General features: G+C 40.5%; 2 protein-coding genes across 5 annotated transcripts in view; both read left to right on the top strand.

The window, feature by feature from the left end:
* Window positions 1-8,481, top strand: part of mast1a (microtubule associated serine/threonine kinase 1a) — a 77,316-nt gene extending 68,835 nt beyond the window's left edge. For all 4 annotated transcript variants that reach the window (XM_067579158.1, XM_067579168.1, XM_067579175.1 and 1 more), the window contains 5 exons: window positions 56-288; window positions 761-883; window positions 1,167-1,303; window positions 2,230-2,417; window positions 3,507-8,481. In XM_067579158.1, the coding sequence (XP_067435259.1) occupies window positions 56-288; window positions 761-883; window positions 1,167-1,303; window positions 2,230-2,417; window positions 3,507-5,242 (2,417 nt within the window). In that variant the 3' untranslated portion in view covers window positions 5,243-8,481. The remainder of the gene's footprint in view (window positions 1-55; window positions 289-760; window positions 884-1,166; window positions 1,304-2,229; window positions 2,418-3,506) is intronic.
* A 1,603-nt stretch (window positions 8,482-10,084) lies between these two features.
* On the top strand, window positions 10,085-20,207 carry atg4da (autophagy related 4D, cysteine peptidase a). The gene is made up of 11 exons (XM_067579193.1): window positions 10,085-10,463; window positions 13,528-13,807; window positions 14,028-14,111; window positions 14,380-14,553; window positions 15,052-15,403; window positions 15,490-15,554; window positions 15,724-15,875; window positions 16,023-16,101; window positions 17,524-17,600; window positions 17,843-17,962; window positions 18,850-20,207. Exons 2-11 carry the CDS (start codon window positions 13,579-13,581, stop codon window positions 19,027-19,029), a joined length of 1,512 nt encoding a protein of 503 aa, XP_067435294.1. The 5' UTR covers window positions 10,085-10,463; window positions 13,528-13,578; the 3' UTR covers window positions 19,030-20,207.
* Window positions 20,208-21,210: the final 1,003 nt, after the last annotated feature.

Below are 21,210 nucleotides of genomic sequence, written 5' to 3' on the forward strand. Positions count from 1 at the left end.
TATTAGTTTGTGGCACATTACTACAGTATCTGCTGACTCTCTCCCTCTCCTCCAGTGGAGCAGCATGGCGGCTTCTCTCCGCTGGCCAGCCCCATGTCTCCTCACTCATTCTCCTCCAACCCGTCATCCCGCGACTCTTCACCCAGCAGAGACTTCTGCCCGGCGGTCAGCGTGCTGCGCTCCCCCATCACCATCCATCGCTCTGGAAAGAAGTACGGCTTCACCCTCAGGGCCATCAGGGTCTACATCGGAGACAGTGACATCTACAGTGTGCATCATATTGTTTGGGTAAGAAACTCCTAAATCACTGATAGTTGCAGACTTAATCGTACTTACAGTATGTTCTGACTGTTTGCAGATGTTTGGCTTGTGCTTTGGCTCATAAGTGAACATTTTAAAGTCAGAGTGGGTGAATCTAATATTAAAAATAGATCAGTGAACTAAAAAAAGTGTCTAAATTGTATTGTAATTGTAATTGGAGAGCAGGGAAGGATGAGGGATATTATAAGGAAGGATAGATGGTTGACAAGCAGCACATGTAGAGATTTTATAATATCTAATAATGTTGAAGAGTCATGATCTCAATTTTAGAAGACAAATTGAATCAGTTGAATAACTGAATACTCTGCTGTGTATTTAGCCTCATTTGACAGCTGTTTTATAGTAATTATTGAACATTATTAGTATTATTCATTGCCAAAATAAAGGAAACATTTAATGCTGGACTGTGAATGTCAAACTGTTCTGTGTGTGTTGGCAGCATGTGGAGGAAGGCGGACCTGCACAGGAATCTGGTCTGTGTGCCGGTGACCTCATCACTCATGTCAACGGGGAGCCTGTGCACGGTCTGGTCCACACCGAGGTGGTGGAGCTCATCCTCAAGGTAGGAATCAGCTGTACTGTGGATTTGATAAAGCTTTCATCTCATTTTTCTATTTCCATCAAAGAACGGCCACTTAGTTAGTTGTCTCTTCACAAGCGAAGGCCATTAATGTAATTGAATTAAGCGTTTGCAGCTCTCATGTAACTTTTTGCTTAATGACTCTATAAACATTAAGTCTTTGCTAACGTAGTAGGCAACATGTTAGCAGGTCAGTGTTTGGTAGATACTGTAGAGAGTTTAAAGCATCAGTGTTGAAACTATTTAATGTTATTAATCTGTGCAGAGCGGTAACAAGGTGACAGTGACAACCACACCTTTTGAGAACACCTCCATCAAAGTGGGTCCTGCCCGCAAAGCCAGTTATAAGTCCAAGATGGCTCGACGCAACAAGAGGACCATGGGGAAGGACGGCCAGGACAGGTAGGAGCTAGTAGCTGGTCTCATGGCTCATCAACAGACTGAGTAAAGGAGTTTGTCTTTTTTTCTTGCATATAGTGCAATATGCTAATATAAATAAATCATATACAAAAATATATACATCTGATTGTATTTTTTACAAACTGTCTTTATATGTAGTGGGAAACCCAATTCAAGGGACGGTGGTGCTGCATGTTTCATCCCATTAAGTTACAGAGTATATTATAATTCTAATAATAAATAAAAGTATAATAAACCTTTTTCACAGCAGATATTTTCACTTGTCATAACAGGAAATACACAGGTAGACCTGATGACATTAACTTTCTGTTCCAGTTAACTGGTCATGATGGTGGAAAAACTAAATGGAATTCAGCCATCGTTAATGTTATTTACATGTGCTTTTCCTGTTTTGACATGTCAAAATGTCTGCTGTGAAAAAGTTCTATAAAGCATAATTATATAGTAATAATTATTATATAGTAATAATAACATTTTATTTCATGCAGCCATTGGTTTCCATTCCTTTCACTGTACTACAGACTTTAAAGACTAAACTTCCTGTGCTGTAATTCTCGTCTGGATCAGAGCAGCCTTTTAGAAAACTAACATTCATGTTGTCTCCTTGTTTGTTTCCTGGATTAGATTTTCTTACAGCGTAGCAGCATGAATGCAGTTTCACACTCACAGTCGAGCCTGAAATGTCCCAATATTTAAAACTTAAAGAAAGTTAATTGGGAAGGATTATCGTGTCTCAGTTGATTCTCACAATGACACAACTGGTGATTAATGGCTTTGGAGAATGGTCAGCATCAGTTTAAAGTATATATGATTTGTGGATAAAACCCTTGGTATTGCCCTTTAAAGTCGAGTGTTTTAAATAGATTAATGTATATTGTGCCTCTTCTCCTCTTCTGTCCATCCTGCAGTAAGAAACGAAGCTCATTGTTCCGCAAGATCACAAAGCAGTCCAATCTCCTCCACACCAGCCGCAGCCTGTCCTCTTTGAATCGCTCTCTGTCCTCCAGTGAGAGTCTTCCTGGCTCCCCGACTCACAGCCTCTCAGCTCGCTCCCCCACTCAGGGCTACCGCTCCACCCCTGAGCCCTCATACCTGGGTAGGACACTGGAACGACACTCACACACAAAAGCATTCAAATAGAAATTCTCTAAGATCAGTTCACATGAGAAAGATTTCAAAGCTGCAAAGTTTTATAATGAACAGATCAAATGTATTTCCTGGAAAGCCCTTAAAGCTAAAAGTGACTTTACTGGGCTGATGCCAGGTCAGCAGTTAGAGATGCACACTATAAAATGATAAAGAGGTATTACTATACATCAGCTAAACATAAAATGTTGACTCATGGATGATAATGTGTTGTAAGTGTAAACATGAAGCTAATAGTTTCCTTTATTTAATGTGGGATTGTTCTTTTGTTTTTCCTTTTTGAAGCGATTTAAACAAAAGTATTGACGAGTGTTTGCATAAAGCAGCCAGCTGGTCAGAATGATGAAGGAATCTTTCATCAAGGACTAATAATTACCACCTTCTATGAAGTTTGATGTTTTTTTTTACTTATATAAAGAAAGATAAGATTACAATCTTTACAAGAAATAAATATTCATATTCTTATTGTGAAAATGTGCTACTCCATTTCTGTTGTATTTCATTTGTACTTTTTTTTACTACATTTATTTGCGCAGGTTTTATCTGATACTTCTTCAATGTTTTACAGTAAGAAATGTCTCGTGTCACATTATGTTCTTTACATATTAGAAAAGTTCAAAGGAAGCTCCACCATTTTTACACATCAGAGTGTGTTTCCAGGTGTTGGTTGTATGAATCCTTCTGTGGCTCCAGAGTGAGCTGAGTGATGATGATTGTTGGGGCAGAAGTTCAGAGTAGTGGCTCCAGGCTACGTTAGCTGCTACTAGCATAACACACTGGAATCTGTGCAGTCAAGCGAATCAAGTCGAGTTGCATTGTGGGTAACGTAGGCGCCAGGTTTTGACAAGAGATTAGAAAGCATGGAACAAAAAAGACCTTATCTTTGTTCATCATTATTCCGACAATGTTACAGTGTGAAGTTAAATTGATGGAAATATTTAATTTTAATAAAAAACTGTCCATTTTTTTACCTTTTTCTTTTACATTTCATATATCTGAGTTGTTCTCTTACTTCTGTCTTCTCTCTGTGTCTCTTTAGGCGCTTCATCCCAGAGCAGCTCTCCAGCCTCCAGCACTCCAAACTCGCCTGCTCCCTCCCAGCACATGAGGCCCAGCTCCCTGCACGGCCTCTCCCCTAAACTCCACCGCCAGTATCGCTCTGCGCGTTGCAAGTCTGCCGGCAACATCCCCCTATCCCCGCTCGCCCACACACCTTCCCCCACCCAGTCTTCGCCTCCCCCCTTGCCAGGCCACACAGTAGGAAGCTCCAACACCACCCAGTCCTTCCCTGCCAAGCTTCACTCCTCGCCGCCGGTGGTCCGTCCCAGACCCAAGAGTGCCGAGCCCCCTCGCTCGCCTCTCCTGAAGCGGGTTCAGTCAGCAGAGAAGCTGGGCTCGCCTTTGACCCAGTCCAGTTCAACGGGAGGGCTGGGGGGTCCGCTGAGGAAGCACAGCCTGGAGGTGCAGCACTCCGAGTACCGTAAGGATGCCTTCCTCTGTGAGCTTGGCCTCCAGAGCCTGCTGGAGACAGAAGGGGAAAATCTGCCTCCTAATCCCGCACCCCTGCCATCCTCCATAACCCCGGAGACCGGAGTGCTGAAGCCTGTGAGGAGACTGGGGAGACAGGAGTCGCCGCTTAGCAGGGAAACACTGCTAGCCGGGAGGGAGAGGGAAGAGAGGGAGAGAGGACGGGAGAGGGAGAAAGAGAGGGAGGCTGAGACCGGGACAGTCCTGGAGAGACTGAGTCGAGTTGGAGCAACAGTATCTCAGTCATCCTTAACAAGAAAACCTCATACAGGTGAGCTGCCCTTTAGCTCACAGGGTGGCCACAGCTCCAGAGTAGCTGCAGAAACCGCTAAAGCTACAACTCCTAGCACTCCTACCAAAACAACAGGAAGTCTCTGTGGTCAGAAGGAGCCTGAGAAGATCCTCCAGGGTCAAGCAGACTTAACTACAAAACAGCTAGACTCCAAGGCTGCCAAAAGTGTGTTATCAAGTAGTAAAAGTCCCCAGGAGCAGCTGCTAGCAGGCAGAACGGAACCAAAGCAGGACGGAGACAGCAAGAGTGGTCCCAGTAGGTCTGGTTTATCCTGTGCTGTCTTCACCGAGACCTCTGCTCCTACTTCAGATAAATGCATCGGCATGACCGCAACCATGACAGGAAGTCCTCTGAGCATGAGCAAAACCTTTAAACCATCAGGTATGGGGGACAGCTTGAGAAAGGCTGGAGCTGAGAGCAGTGAATCGAGGACTCCAGACTTCGGCTCCAGAAGCCCCAAACTCCCAGCTCGGGTTCTCGCTCCCGTCGTCCCCCCGCATGGGCAGCCACTCTCTCTGGGCAAGGTAAGGCAGGGACTCGGGCCTGTCAACTGCTACCGGGGAACCCTCGACTGGGAGGACAAATGTCGCCTGGAGGTGGTGGAGGAGCATTCGCCTTCTCCCTCTCCCTCCCCTACCGCTGTCACCCCCTCCCTCTGCGGACCCTCCCTCTGTAAGTCGCGCCCCGTCTCCCCGGGAGACAAGACGAGCTTCGTCAGCCAGCTGACCACCGTTGCCAAAAGCGTCCTCGGGCCAATCAAGCTTGGCTCGCTGGAGGGCGCCAAGAGCAAAGATCAGCAGACTAAGGCAGCAGAGGAGAAGCAGGGAGGCGCAGCGGGAAGGTCTGACACTCCCGCTGGAGGTCGAGTGGTTGCCGGGGCTGCAGTGGTGACCCAAAGTCCGGCAAGTTCACCATTCGACAAAGCTGCAACAGGTAGCAGCCCACCGAAAATGTGACCCCATGCAGCCCCTGAAAGGGATTTAGCTTCAAAAAAATATGCCTGTTTTTTTTTTTTTCTTTTGGACGAACAATGCAACAGAAGTCAAGCACTTAAAAACAATGTACATTCCAGTTTCAGAGTATATAAAATGTTATTTATTGATTCCAATCATTGACTGATTCTAACTTAAAACCAGGAGTAAAAAAAAAATCTACTGTAAAGGTGCATTAACTGTTGATTTTCTATTATGAATTATTTAATAAGAAGGCTCTTAATGTAATGTGGAACACTTTATCAGATGTATATGTGTGTGGGTCTCTGTGGATGCATGTCATATGGTATGTACTGTACATGTATAATAGTACAAGAAGGTCAAAAAGTGCTTTACCGATCAAAACATGCTGAATACTGTGAATACCAAATCCAGTCGCTCTATTTTGTCTTTCAACCAGCCCTTTCTTCTTTTACTCAGACAAGACAATGAAACGGGAGATAAACTGAGGCACAGTTGAACCGTAATGTTTGCATCAAACAACACAAATGACACACAGGATCAGTTTGGCTACAGTGAGTAAGCAAGCATTAAGATGATTAAGCTCATTTATTCTCCATCCAGCAGTTTACTTTCTCTCAGATGATGTGCTTGGTCCGACAAAGCCGGACCAGGCACTCTGTCAGCGGATGTCATATCAAGCACTGTCCAGCCCCCGCTGTCAGAGGGGATGGGTGTGTGTGTGTGTGTGTGTGTGTGTGTGTGTGTGAAGCCACCATGGGTCTATTTCTGGTGGTTCTTGAAGGCTGCGTCCTGCTGCAGACGAAAGCAGGGTTGACAGAGCTCAGGCTCAGCGCTTATCTCCCCTTCGCAGGAGGGCTACCACAGCCCTTTTCCCCCTCTGCTTCTGACTGCTGCTTACACACACACACACACACACACACACGCACAAATACACACACCTACTCACACATTGCCACAAGAGGCAGCAGTGTCAGCAGCTGATATTCATGCATTTAAATCCATACCCCTGTGGTTCCGTGAATTGGGGAGTGTGTCGTGAGAGTGAGTGAGTTAAGAAGTATGTATGTGTCTTTTCAAGGGATAATTACACTCAACACGGTTGACTCAGCAAGGGTCATGACATCAACCAAACTGGAAATAAACAGCAGTCGGTAACATTTACTCTCTCCTACTTCATTAACAAATCTCACTGACACAATTAGGATTACTTCTGTGGATATACAGTAGTAGGTAAAGGCAGAAGAAATAAAAGCACATGTTGACTTGAGCCAAAACGGGGAAAGCAGGCAGTCATGGATGTAGCATAAAGAAATGTATTCGTACAAGGGCTCAATAGCAAACAAAGGTATATGGTTAGTGGATATGGGCATGGTATATCACAATGAACCTGTTATTGTTAAAACAAGGTCATCTATAATCAGAATGAGTTGTGTTGTTAGGTAGGCAAGATTCAAATATAAAATGCTGTGTAACATACTGATTAAGGTGTTTGAATTGTGCTGAAAAGGTGAAATTTTTCAGGGAACAGAATCAACTTGTTTCCTTCTCCCACTAATCTTCTACATCTCCATATACTTCATTCTTAGTAACTATCCAGTGTACATAATCTTCTGCACATCATGTACAGCTGTGCTCTCACTGTACCACTACTAGTTCATTTATGGACTTCGGTAGAAAGCACGGGTTAAACAGTTTAATCCAGCTTTGATGCATCGTTAAATGTCACTTTCAAAGACTAACATGTGGTTCAGTCTGCAGGACAGTTTCAACTTGTTCAAGTTCAGTCACCAACATTTGCTCTTTCTGAGCTGAGTAGTTAGTGTACAGTTGTGCTGGGAGCCGTTGCACGTTGTTTCACGTCAGCTGGGTGCAGATCAAAGTGCAAGAATAAATCTTTGCAGTATACAACCTTTTCACATAACCCGTCAATTAGCACTGCAGCTAATGATTACTTCATTATTGATTAACTGTTTAGTCTATGAAATGTTAAAAAATAGTGAAAAAATTGCATTGATAATTTCTTAGAGGCCATGTTGATGTCCAGAACCTGAAGATATTCAATTCACTGTCATATATGACGAAGAAAAACAGCAACATCGTCATATATGAGAAGCTGGAAGCAGAAAATTTTGGGAATTTTTGCTTGAAAAATGACTGAAACGATTATTCAGTCATCAAAACAGCAGCAGATTAATTTTCTGTCGATCGATTAATCGTTGCAGCTTTACCGTCAATAATATATAAAAATATGCATCTTAATACATCTTTAATGCAACATAAGTTGATTTTAATGGATTAAAATGTTTGAGAAGGATTCAGTTAGTAATCCATTCTAACACATCAATGTGTCACGATGTATTTCATGATTTTACACCCTCTAGTAGAAAACGGCGTGAGGAACATGAACGTCTCAAGCAGAACATTCATCAATGGGTTGTTTTTTTTTTTATTCGGCATGGTACTCTACTGCCCTCCAGTGGTTTAAAATGTCCACTTTGAACATGATCCCATGTGTTCATTAATAATCTGTTGGAGTGATATTCTGTAATGAAGCCAAGACCACAGATATACTGCAGAATGGATGTTATTAGCCATAGGGTTACTAAATATGCATTTATGTTTCTAATGACAAAATATTTGCAGTATCAAATGAACACTTGAAACATGAATTTATTCCTTTTCTGTCGTTGTGTTCTCCACGTGACTGTTATCCTCTGGAATAGAGATTAACATTTTTAAATATACTGTCTTATATATTCTACTGATAGGAAGGAGTTCTTTTATATCTTGATGTAAAAAACGAGTCATCGGGTCGGCTCTAATCACCTGGTTAAGAAAACTAACTGTAATGTAATCTTCTACAGCTATTATGCCCACTTTCAGGCCTTTTCCCAATCAATCGTGTCTATACAAGTGTTACATGTTTGAGAGTTTCTTTTTTTTGTTTTGTTTTTGTGATTGACAAGAGAGAGTAGTATAAATGCACTTTATTTGACAAAAAAATCTTCATTTGGTGGTATTGTTTGTAAGTTACTTTGAAGAAGTAAATATTACTATATACAAATATGAATTCTACAGATAAACACAAAAGTCCAGTTATAAAAACATTCCACGTTTCTCTGTTCACTGAAAATGTATTTATTTGTACCATGGGGCATTTTTGTTGTGATAGATGTGATTCCAAATGCAGACACCTGAAGTGCAGTAAGTGGAATAAAATTCTGAGATTTGTTCCAAAATTTGCCATTTCTGTCTCTCTTTGTACTCTAATCAAGACCTCGCAGCAGTCCTGATATATTATCACAGTAAGTACTTTGCTGTCTACAGTATACATGCACATACACACATAATCATACACAACTGTCACAAAGAATAGATATGTCATATCATTGATTGTGGCTGCATTGCAGTTAGAAAAGTTTAAAAGACCTTTTTCACAGCAGACATTTGTGACCAATAACATGATGAATTGCTGCATTGCAGTAATTGTTCCATCGTTGCCATAATTAATGTCACCTTTGCTTTCTCTGCTATAACAAGTCAAAATGCTGCTGTAAAAATGTACATGAATCTGATTCAGAGTGCTCAGATGCTAGTAAGGCTATCAAAATTCAGTTTAGCAAGATTTATTCAGACAATAACATGTAAAGTACAAGATGGACACATTTTTGACAGTGAAGTTTTGTTGCTTGTGTGTAAAACAAATCATTTTAAAAAAAAAATTTGCACAACAAACACTAATGAGAATCCGAAACAGGTTTATTGCCGAGTAGGTTTGCACATACAAGGAATTTGTGTTGTGGTGCATTACACTCAAAAAAATAGAAGGTAAGAGAAAACACAACTGACAACAACAACAACAATAAAATATAGTAAACAGTAAAAATGTATTCTAAGTGAAAAGAGCTGTTGAGTTTAAGAAAAAAAATTATATACAAAGAATGTGTCTTGTTGTTTTTCCTCCCACAAAAACGCAACATAGAAGAATAAAAATAGAACAAGACTAAGGTAATAATAATAATAATACCAATAATAATAATGATAATAACAATGTAATAAAGTAGCACTAAAATTAAATGAAAGATTTAAAATCTATTTACAGAATGGAATAGGAATAGTTTTGAAATAGTTTTAAAACTAGAAATGAAATATTGACTTTACAAAGGAAATATGGACTGTGTTACAGACAAAGACATGAAGTGTATGAAATATATGAAGGTGACAAGTGCAAAAATTAAATGTGTCGTGCAATAAATAATTAAATTATGTTACAGTAGAGGTTGAATGCAATGCACAATGTTAAGTCCAGTTTGATGAATTATAGTGAAAGTGACAAGTGCAGGGATTAAAGGAGGAATGTGAGTCTAGTTTGATATTTAGTAGGGCAACAGCTTCTGTGTCTGCTGCTGGAAGTTTTTATGGTCTTTTTCCTGAGGGAATACATATTCAGCACCAGTCTGTTGCTGAATACAAACACACTTTTCTATTCTTCCTAACCATCTGAGGGCAGCACAGACCCTAGACTCTTTTATAAAAGGCCTAAAAGCCTTTTTGTTCAGGAAGGCTTTTCATTTCAACTTATTATTATTATTTTTATTATGTCGTGTGTTTTGTTATTATTATTGTAGCACTTTGTGTTTCACCATGAATGAAAAGCGCTGTACAAATTAAATGTATTACTATTATTATTTATTTTATGTAATTAGTATCATGTGATGCGTAGCCTAGGTTACAGATTACATAACTAAGAGTTAATATCAGCCAATAGCACAACACTATTGTCTACAATTCGAATATTATCCAATCAGCATTCTCACCGTGATTACTTCAGCCAATCACGTTGCGTCAGGAAAGGACAACAGGAACTGAGTGTTCTCAGCCGTCAAAGCGTTCTCCAGTCGGGGAAACAAACCCACTATGTACTGGATGTTCTTCACAGCAATTTGTACAAACTAGCTCTTTTGGTGAATGGAGGAACTCTTACCATACGGATAAGTTATCAGATTCGTTTCTTAGGAAAGTCATTATAATCCTCCAGTCAGGTAGGTTTGAATGCTTGCTAGCTAACGCCGGGGCTAGCGTCTAGTTAGCAAGCTTTAGCAAGCTAATAGTACACTTATTTATCTGTGAAGACTGAAGACTTTGGTGAAAACAGACGGAATAACCGAAATGAGTCAACCAGCTACAAGGTGTCGACCAACTTAACCGGCTTTTATAGCAGGTACGTACAGTAGTTGTCAGCTGGTTTAATTTTAGGCGAGGTAGCGGTGTTTTAACGAGGTGGTCGAGCACGACGATCACTTATTATTAGATTTGGAGTATTTATTATTAGACGTACTGTTAGACTTGTGTTAGAAAAAATATATATTCTTTATCTTAATGCATTGGCGACTCTTCAAAAAAAATCAATTTGTGAAACGAGAGAGAGTTTAATCGTCGTGGGACCAGACAAGTACATTGAAACGACTGTGAGCTTGTTGGTCAGACAGTCTGACGGCTTATTTGCGGTCCTGCAGCTGAAGCTGAATCACATAATTATGTCGTGACAGATACATTTCATTTCTGCAGAAAGCAGCACTCAGTGGAATAAGTATTCAGATCCTTTACTTCAGTAAAAATACCAGTACAGCAATGTAAAAATACTCTATTACAAGTAAAAGTCCCGCATGAAAAATCATCATAAGTATTAGCAGCAAAATGTAGTTGTAGTGTTAAAGTAAAAGTACTCGTTTTGTCCCTCTGACTGATGTATTATATTATAATAATAATTGTGATAGTTACAAAGTGCTTAACAGGAAAGAAGAAAGAATTAACAAACAGCGTTTAAAAACAAACAGATCATAAAACACGAGGAATAAAATTAGTTATAGTTATACAATATAAACTGTCAAGAGTGGAATAATAAAACACAGCAATATATCAAACATTCATAAAAGCTTTCTGATAAAAGAATGTTTTACGAAGAGATTTAAAAGACTCTAAAGATCTTGATAGTTTTCCACAGTCTCTGCTGTCGAGACCCCAGACTCTGGGGGCTCTGACAGCGAAGGACCGATCACCTTCGGTCACTGGCCCAGACCTGGGAATGACCTGGGAATGACCAGGGAATGACCAGGGAATGACCTGGGAATGACCTGGGAATGACCAGCTGAGCCCCATTCACCAATCTAAAGGAAGGCCCAGGCACATAGAGGGTCAATAAGTCCTTGATGTAATGTGGAGCAAGGCCATTTAATGCTTTAAAAGTGATCAGTGGAATTATAAAATCAATACAGAACATGACAGGCAGCCAGTGTAAGTTGACAAGTACAGGAGGAATATGTTTGTATTTCTTCGTGCCTGTTAGAATATAGGCAGCAGCGTTCTGTACCAGTCGGTGAAAGGATCTCTGACCGATGCTGACTTAAAGTGCTTATATGCCAGCGTATGTGTATATGACATATATCATCATTAGATTATTAATAGTGAAGCATCAGTGTTAGAGCAGCATGTTACTGTTGTAGCTGCTGGAGGTGGAGCTAGTTTACACTACTTTATATACAGTTAGCTAGTTTAGTCCAGTGGTTCCCAACCTAGGGGTCGGGCCCCTCCAAAGGGTCAGCAGATAAATCTGAGGGGTGGTGAGATGATTAATGGGAGAGGAAAGAAGAAAAAACAAAGTTCTGATACACAAATCTGTTTTCAGTTTTTGGACTTTTTCTCTAATCTTTGATTTTTGCTGAAATATTGGATCATTTGAACATTTATTGAAATGAAAGCATGTGAGAAGTTTAGAGGGAAAAATCACTATTTGGTGGAGCTGTTAACAACTCATAGACATGTGAAATGTGACCCCGACTACACACTGCTTTTTGTAAGACGTCAAAAGACAAAAAGGTTGGAAACCACTGGTTTCATCTTTAACAATGTGTTGTATTTTAAAAGCTTGTTATATTATCCATTGTGTCAAATCTGCATCTGAAAAGTAACTAAAGCTGTCAAATAAATGTAGTGGAGTAGAAAGTACAATATTTCCCTCTGAAATGTAGAAAGTAGCATCACATGGAAATACTCAAGTCAAGTACAAGTACCTCAAAACTGTAGCTGAGTACAGTACTTGAGTAAATGTACTTGGTTACTCTAATCGCATTAAGCTTCTAACATCTTTGATCTACAATGATGGATGATGACAGCCACCATAATCAGATGACTTTCACAGACCGTGAACATGCCCGACATACCGGTCGTCAAATGCTGATCACATGATGGGTTTTTTTTTCCACAAAAATATTCTGATCAGTGACTTCACATCGTAGTAATGTTCCTCGTTGAAAGTGCTACTCATCAGTTTCAGGTCAGGGTGGATAAGTCACTGGTGCTTTCCTGTGTTTCTTCTATTGTGCAATTGTGTAGTTGAAGGCAGATGACTTGAGTTTGCATTGACGTGTATGTTGCATTCATTTATACTTTTTCAGGAAGTGAGCACTTGCTTTTGGTTTTCACAGCCTATGATTAGTACAGCTTGTTTCTGCTGTATAATCAGTGATGTGATTTGATGGTTTTCTGTAGCTTTACATCAATAATTTAGTGGTTTCTACTGAAATACTCCAACATACAGCCAAGAAATCAGTATCTGTAAAAGTTAATGTATAACCTCAGCATTTAACTTTGTCTCTCACAAACATACTACTCAGTAACAACTTACTGGAAAAGTGCAAACAAGAATGTAGTAGATCAACTTTGGCACTCCAACCTTTTGAATTTAAAGGAGATGACTGTAAATATTCAATATTGTTCTTATTGTGTTTGTCCATCTGTCAATACTTTGTGACTTCACTGTCTGTGGCGTTTGGCTCCAAGCCCAGTGGTTCATACTGGTCACAACACAAATATATAGTTCAGCTTTTCAATAATGTTACTCACACAGGAGGAAATAGTGCATCTGTTGAGGATTAATCCACATTTGGTGTTTGTAGTATTTCCATCAGCAGGAAGGTTAATGTGGGATTGACTCATATTACACTACGGTGCCCATATTAATGTGGTTTTTGGACAACAATGGAGATCTATAATAATAATAATAATACATTTTCTTTATAGAGCGCTTTTCAAGGAACTCAAAGAAAATAACAAAGAGGAATCAGCTTTATCAGGCTTTGACTACACAGGCAATACTTTAATAAGCAACAACATAGAACAATGCCAGCCTTATGTTTTAGCACGGATAGCATTTACAAAGTAGCGCCAAACAAAAGCCATCTGAACAGTCAATAGTTAAGCTAATCTCTCACTCCTTTACCCTTCAGTTCTGTGTTGCAATGAGGAGCACCAGCGTCCAGCTCTGAGAGCTCAGAGCCATGAACTCGGTTTCCCCCAGCGCAGCGCAGTACGTGGGGGGAGTGATGCAGGACGAACTGGTGGAGGGCCGGAGGCAGCAGCAGCAGCAGCAGCTCCCGGAGCAGCAGGGCAGCTTCAGTCTCAGGACGGCGACGACTCCAGATCCCAGCAAAGAAGCAACCGGAGAGCCGGATGAGATGGACAAACTGAAAGCCAAACTGATGTCAGCGTGGAACAACGTCAAATATGGTTCGTTGTCTTTGAGAGAGAATGTGTGGATGCTACTTTGCGAACATGAACATGTGATTTTCGACTTTATGTACATGTGTGTCCATGTGGATGATTGAATATTTTTGTCTATATTTTATAAAATATGATCAGCGTGTTTGCGTGTAGCCTAAAACAGCCCGGCTACTTTGGGAATTCTTCTCTCCAACTTGCTTTTTCTTGCTTCTTTCTCTGTCTGTAGGTTGGACTGTTAAATCTAAAACCTCCTTCAACAAGATATCACCAGTCACCATCCTGGGACACTCTTATCTGCTCAACAGTGAAGGTACGCTCAAAATAGACATATCTCAAATATCTTTAGCACTTCTGATGAGAAGGGGATTTACTCAGACGTGTATTTCCTGCAAGGTGTTGCAGTAATGTGTATTTTGGTGTGAACCAATTGTTTTGAAAGGTTTCTGGGTTTTTGTCAGAGAATAGACAGCAGCTGGAGAAAAAACAAACGCTTTCCCCGTCACAAACAGTTTTCCCTCAGCTTCTCTCTTTCTTTTTTCTTTCTCTTCCTCCATCCCTTCACCCTCTCTCTCTCTCAGACGAGGTGGAGCGATTCCGTCTGGCTTTTGTGTCCAGGATTTGGCTGACCTACAGGAGGGAGTTTCCTCAGCTGGAGGGCTCCACCTGGACGACAGACTGCGGCTGGGGCTGCATGCTGCGCAGCGGACAGATGCTGCTGGCACAGGGCCTCCTGGTCCATTTGATGCCCAGAGGTTTGTGTCCTTGTCTGTTACTCACATTTTGTTTTTCTCTTCCAGAAAAATATACTGCAAGTCAAATTCACACACACAGTAGGAGAACTATGTGAATGCTGATCAACAGATCCTCAGTAGTGTGACACATATTAAATCCTCTCTGCAGAAAGCCACTACTTGCTTTTAATTGAAAGGATTGGAGTGAATGAGTTGGCTTCATCCTCTCTCATCATCTAAATCCTGTCTTCTTTTGGCCACTTTTGTGTCTCTGCTGGAAGGATTTATTCACTCAGTTTCACTCACAATATTAGTTTACACTGCTGTCTTATTGTCTTTTGTTTTATTTACATATTTTCTGTTTCTCACTGTTTGATTTCTGTTTCTTTTATCTGCTGACAGTGTTTGTCTCAGTCTGTCTGTAACATTTTCATTGTTTAAAGCTAAAGATTGAATAAATCAAAGCCTGGTTGTAGTTCATCACTAAGAGCCAAACCCTTTTCTTTGTGTATTCTATAGACTGGACTTGGCCAGATGCTCATCAGCTAACCGATGTGGACTTTGAGGTGTTCCGACCGCGCTCCCCAGCCCGGGCTGGAGGGGTCCCCATCCCCTCTTTTGGCTCTCCACGAGGACCCAGTACCCCTGAAAAGACTCTGCCAAGTGATCAGGCCCCTAAATGCAGCCAGAAGAAGAGGCCTGAGTGTGCAAGGGACAGACAGGCAGAGCCCATCCACCACAAGCTGCTCACCTGGTTCGGGGATCAACCTCCAGCACCTTTCGGGGTTCACCAGCTGGTGGGAATCGGCAAAAGTTCAGGGAAGAAAGCTGGTGACTGGTACGGCCCCTCTATAGTGGCACATATACTACGGTAAGGGCATTGGAAGACTCTGTTTACTGAAATCATTTACATACTCGGTTAAATATTGATCGGAGTATTGAATATGTCTTTTTCAGGAAAGCAGTGGCTAAAACGTCTGTGCTCCACAACCTGGCTGTATATGTGGCTCAGGACTGTACAGGTGAGATTAGCTTTGTGTTTAAATATTTCTCCTATGAGAGTTCAGTTCACAGTATCAGTATGTACGTTCGCTCCATCATCTGCTCCTCTGGAATGATCCTGATCTGAGGTTGTCTTGCGTGTTCTTGTTTGGTGAATAATTGATCTCATCATGTCTCTGATCATTCTAGTGTACAAGGAGGATGTGGTGCGTCTGTGTGATCTGTCACTAAGCCACAATCCCCCCGATCCGTCCAGCCAAGCCTGGAAGTCTGTCATCATACTGGTGCCTGTCCGGCTGGGAGGGGAAGCCCTGAACCCGTCTTACATCGAATGTGTCAAGGTCTGTATGTTCTGCCTCACACCTCCCATATGTATTCACTAAAGGTTTTCAAACTTCTCTTGTTAACTGCGTTCATGCCGAGTGATTGCCTACACTTCACTACTGTCTTGTGACTCCTATTAAAAAAACTGTTCTGCTTATTTCCAGAACATCCTAAAGCTGGAATGTTGTATTGGAATCATCGGAGGGAAACCGAAGCATTCGCTGTACTTCATCGGCTTCCAGGGTGAGAACCAGCCTCCTTTTGCTGTTTTAACAATGACAGGACAATATTTTCACTCAGAATACAGCATGCAGGGAGCCAGGACTACAGAGTAGCCAGGAACTGTGCTTTGTAGTATTATCAAGACATGATAAACTTGCACTGGACACATTCTATTTGTGCTACTTCCTCCCTTTTAATCTTGTATCTCCAGTTTGTCTCGTGCTCAACTCGTCTGTCGGGGGTTAGTAGACTGAAAACGTAGGCTAGTTAAACATCAGCAAAGAAACAAGACTTGTGTTTGCAGTGTGTTAATCAGGAGTCTGATGCCTACGGGGTCTGAAGGAGACGTGGAACAACCCAACTGCAACCACCACAAACGACTGTAGTTGTGTTTCTATGGAGTCATAATAATGGCTCAATCAGAATCAAAAATCTTATCAACATCTCGATCAGGATCAGTCGGCTCATTCTGGAGAGTTTTCCTTCTTGTGTAAACAGGTGGTTTAAACTTTTAACAGATAAAAATATGTAACTGAAACTGAAACAGATTATTGTCATATTTGAACATAACTTCACTGTTTCTCTGCATGTTCCCCAAACTGTGTTCAGTCAAAGAGTTTCCCACGGAAACACACACAGCTCTCGATCATATATTTATGAGCCACTTCTCCAAGTCAACAATCTTTGAATTGCTGATGTCGGTTGTATGATGGTGATGACATGTTAAATGTGTGTAATCATGAGAACCAGAGCAAACTTCAAACAAACAACTGGAAACACAGCCTGCCAAGTGACTGTAATATGTATTGTACACATTCAAGTGTACACAAAAACAACTCAAACCTCATCCTGTATTTTCATAACACAGTTTCCTCAGTACAGAACCTCAGCAGACCAACAATGGAGCCATGAACTTTAACCCTCTTCATGTCCATTGTTTACAAGTTTGCTCATGGTGGAGCATTAAACCTCATGGTCTTTATCACTAAGCCTTATCCGTACAGCAATCACGTGAACACTCGTGGTATCTGTGATAGAGTAGTGAAGGGACAAACCTGGACCATGTGACCGCTGCTTGTGGTGGGTTTAGACCCCGTCAAGCAAGCAAACACTTCCTGAAATCTACTTCTTTATAATCCCTGAATCCCATCAACAAGATACCAATTAGAAGAAGTGAGAATAGAAAACAAACTCTTGTTATGGACAAAACTCATGAACTTTTTGAAGTTGAGCCTGTTTGGATTCATTTTTTTTCAGTACAGTAGTAGTTTTCTTTTGGAGCCAGTGATCAACGACTCGACCATGACAGGTTCTTTGGTCAGTGGCAACAACATCTAAGAAGAGTGAAACAGTAAATACACGTCTAAGTCATTCATCTGTTACTACCTCCGAATGTTGTGGTGATTTCATTCGTCTTCCTGTCGTCTCCTGTCTGTCCGTCAGACGAGCAGCTGCTGTATCTGGACCCTCACTTCTGCCAGCCTGTGGTGGATGTCGCACAAGTCAACTTCTCACTAGAGGTTGGTTGCACTGTCTTCACGCCTCTTTGTATTTTTGTGTCACTCACTATGATTTTAGTCCGTCTAACCTTTTATCTCTTCTTCTCAGATTATACTGGACTCAGACAATGTGACTTTCACACTCAGTAGTGTTCTGACTGCACAGTTATAGATAACATGTCCACTTATTAACTTGGTAACTTTGCTTCTTTGACATTTTTTTTGCATTGTTTGAATTTTTGTCATCTTTTATCACCCTCTAGTCCTTCCACTGTAGCTCTCCCAAAAAGATGCCCTTCAACCGTATGGATCCCAGCTGCACCATCGGCTTCTACGCCAACAACAAGAAGGACTTTGAGTCTCTGTGTTCGGCTGTTAGTGTGGTGAGTTTTAACATCCTGCTTTTACTGTCTGACTCTCAGTTTGATGACCTTTTAATATCAGAAGAACAGCAAAAATTCAGCTCCTACCTCCTTCTCTATTAAGAATGACTTGTTTATAGTCAGGTGTTAAATTTAGTGCCGACATTTGAATTTAATCATCTTTAAGTCATTTTTCAAGGCGAAGTGTCAAACACACACTGCTCCCAGCTTCTCTTCTGTTTTACATCATCATATATTGAATATATTTTGACTTTGTACTATTAATTTAGCAAAAAAACAGCAAATAACAGATGTCAATTTGTGCACAATTTTACATATATTCTATAGACTAAACAAACACCAAAAAAGTGAAAATAATCAAGGGGTTAATTGATACAGTTTGTTACAACCCTAGTTTAATTTGAACTTTCTCATTAACAATGTAGAAAACATGGTTTAAACGTTTCCTCCAGATATGTTAAGACATAAAAACATCTACTTTGAATAATAACTTGTATCTGATATGTTTTATATTACCTTGTTAAAAATCCTCAAAATAACCTCTATTTCTTCTTCATTGAAAAACCCAAAATCTAGGAATATGCAAATATTTTTCATGTCAAAATTTTAACTCGTTGACACAAGATGTCTCCACTCTCAGTGTTTGTGCACTAGAGGCTTCAAGTTTCCACATCACACTTGTTTAAGTGCTCGAAGGTTCACACCCGAAATTTTAGTGAGATTTAAAGTGAGCAGAGAGAAACTTTCCTCCTTCAGCAGATGAAAGTGGAAACAAACATCATTCTGCTGAGTGAAGCTTCAGTAGAGGTGGACTTCAGTGGATGTGTTCAGACTCTCTTGACATGTTATATTTTACTTGTTATATTCTGTCTTTGTTTTCCTTCCAGGCTCTGTCATCATCTAAGGAGAAGTACCCCATCTTTACTTTCGTAGAGGGCCAGAGTCAGGACTATGGTCTAGAGGGTCACAGCAGTAATCACAGTGGACCTGTAGCCCACATCCTGCCCCCTGGCAGACTGAGCAGGAGTAACAACAGAAGAAACAGTGATGAGTTTGTCTTCCTGTAAGCCACTGAGGAGGACGTTGTCTCAGCTCTCACCTGTAGGGGGCAGAAGAGGACACTTCATTTCCTTTTCAAAGGGAAGAACTTGACTCTGCTGATGGTGGGCGTGATGCTTTTGTGCTTTCCTGGTCAACTGAAATAAAAACTGTGTGTCTTCTATCATCACCTCTGTGTGGACCAACGTGGGTATTATAAGCTAGCAGGCGTTCATGGGTTCCTGGCTGGATCATGTTCAGAAACATTTAAAGTACTCGAAGTATTCTTGGTTCACTTTTTCAGACATTTATAAGACCCCAAAGTCAGACATCAACTGCTTTACGTTCTACCCAACTACTGTGTTTCCTCCTGGTTTGAACTGGACACACTGAAGCCGATTTGTGGTCTTGATTCTATTTAACGAGCTCACTTGTCAGGGACGAGCCTGATGTTGTTCTCTGTGATGGAGAAGACTTGTAATATACACCACCTGCTGTACATCTTTATATTTTTCTTTCTCTGGATTTATTTATCAGGTTTATGAATGTGTGTTTGCGTGTGAGTGAGCGTGGGGTTTGTGTAGTTCACTTGTTTTGACTTTAATACGTGTACAGGTGTATTTAATAAGTGTACAGGTGTGTTTAGGAGTCTGTCACACTGCATCCCATTGAGGTTTTCAGATTCTTCTAAGAGCATCTTGAACAGCTCTAAGTTCACTCTGGTGTTGCAGTCACGCACATGACCAGATCCTTGATCTCTCACATGCTTTTGCTCTCCATTATTCACCATAAAAAAATATGCAACACTCCCAGAAATCTGCTGTTACAATGTTCCTGGTGCTCAGTGAGTTACTTCAGATGGCCGGCCGGCGGTGAAGAGAAGTTCTTGCTTCAGCCGGAGGTCGATGTGGATCTCCGCCTGCTAACCTGAGACTCACAGAGCAGAATAGTTGAGTTATCTGAATAAATTTATAGAGTAAAACCAAGGACGGTGTTCTTAATTTCAGTCCATGTTCTCGGTTTTATGCAGCAAAGTTTTACAGTTAACTTCATGAAACAGACCTGAGCTGGATGGAGTTTTGGCTTCTGTTGCGATGTCTTTGTGTTTTGTTTGTGTCTTTTTTTACGTGAACGCTACTACTGCAAGTTGCACTACTGATGTTATTTGGTTTGTTGTCCTGATTAAACTTCAAACACTGGAATCACATTTCACGTGTATCTCATGCATTGTTTGTTAGTAAATGTAATGATATTCTGAGTATTTCCATGTTAGAATAGAATAGTCCTCTCCTCCTAGTCTGATTAGAAATGGATGTTTTTCAAAATTAACTGAAAATGGTTTGACTTAAAAAAAATATTTGGAGCTCATAAACCTCCAGAAGGCTTCAGTACTTTATTCTCATGTTATACAATAAGGTGATTGGACATATAAAAAGTCCATAGTTCACTAAGTAGTGTAGTGCGGGCTGTTGCAATGCAGTGATGTGCTTGATAGTTTGTAATTGTTTATAATTTATTAATATGCTTAGATAGATATGATCTCCACACCATATTTTATGCATGGCATGTATCAGTACACACAGAAGTGCACTTTCTAGTGAGCATATTTACTGATCTTTATTCTCTGGGAAGGTTTTCAGCAAAGAAACTGAACTCTGTGGTTTCATGGTGTGTTCAGGTTTCTATAAGTTCTGAGAAATTGTAAACAAAAGCCTTAGAAATAAACATTTTATCTTATAGTAATATGATATACATTATCTTTAAAATATTGTGGCTTGATTGTGGTTATCACTTATTCAAAGTGAGTCATATTTTATGGATGATTTGATTTTTTTCTTTTTTCCTTTGTGTTTTATACTTTATTGTCATTAATGTACAACATTAATTATGTAGCCTAATTATTGAGCTCATAACTATCTTAATGATTGAATAGTTGTAGATATTGGACAAGAGCCAGCTGTAATGATAATGAGAGAATAATTGTAACGGGAATTAACAAGAGAAGTAAAAGATTATTTAAGCATTTAACGGTTTTGAAAAATCTTAAATTTAAAATGCTGAAACTTGCAGACTCGTGTCATAAACTGTCTTAAGATAAATGTCAACACAAACATTTCAGTACACCTGTAGGTGTCTGTTCTGCCTTTATTTATTCTCCATCACTTGGTGTGGATGGGATAGAGTCGCTGCGCACGCATGCGCGCTGGCGC

The sequence above is a fragment of the Thunnus thynnus genome, chromosome 3 (assembly GCF_963924715.1).
Source record: "Thunnus thynnus chromosome 3, fThuThy2.1, whole genome shotgun sequence".
NCBI lineage: Eukaryota > Metazoa > Chordata > Actinopteri > Scombriformes > Scombridae > Thunnus > Thunnus thynnus.

Bases quoted from the DNA above. Each gene is read 5' to 3' on its own strand.
- atg4da (XM_067579193.1), top strand. From the start codon at position 13,579: ATGAACTCGGTTTCCCCCAGCGCAGCGCAGTACGTGGGGGGAGTGATG. The intron at 15,404-15,489 runs GTAAGGGCATTG...TGTCTTTTTCAG, and splicing joins ATAGTGGCACATATACTACG to GAAAGCAGTGGCTAAAACGT. The intron at 16,102-17,523 runs GTGAGAACCAGC...TCTGTCCGTCAG, and splicing joins GTACTTCATCGGCTTCCAGG to ACGAGCAGCTGCTGTATCTG.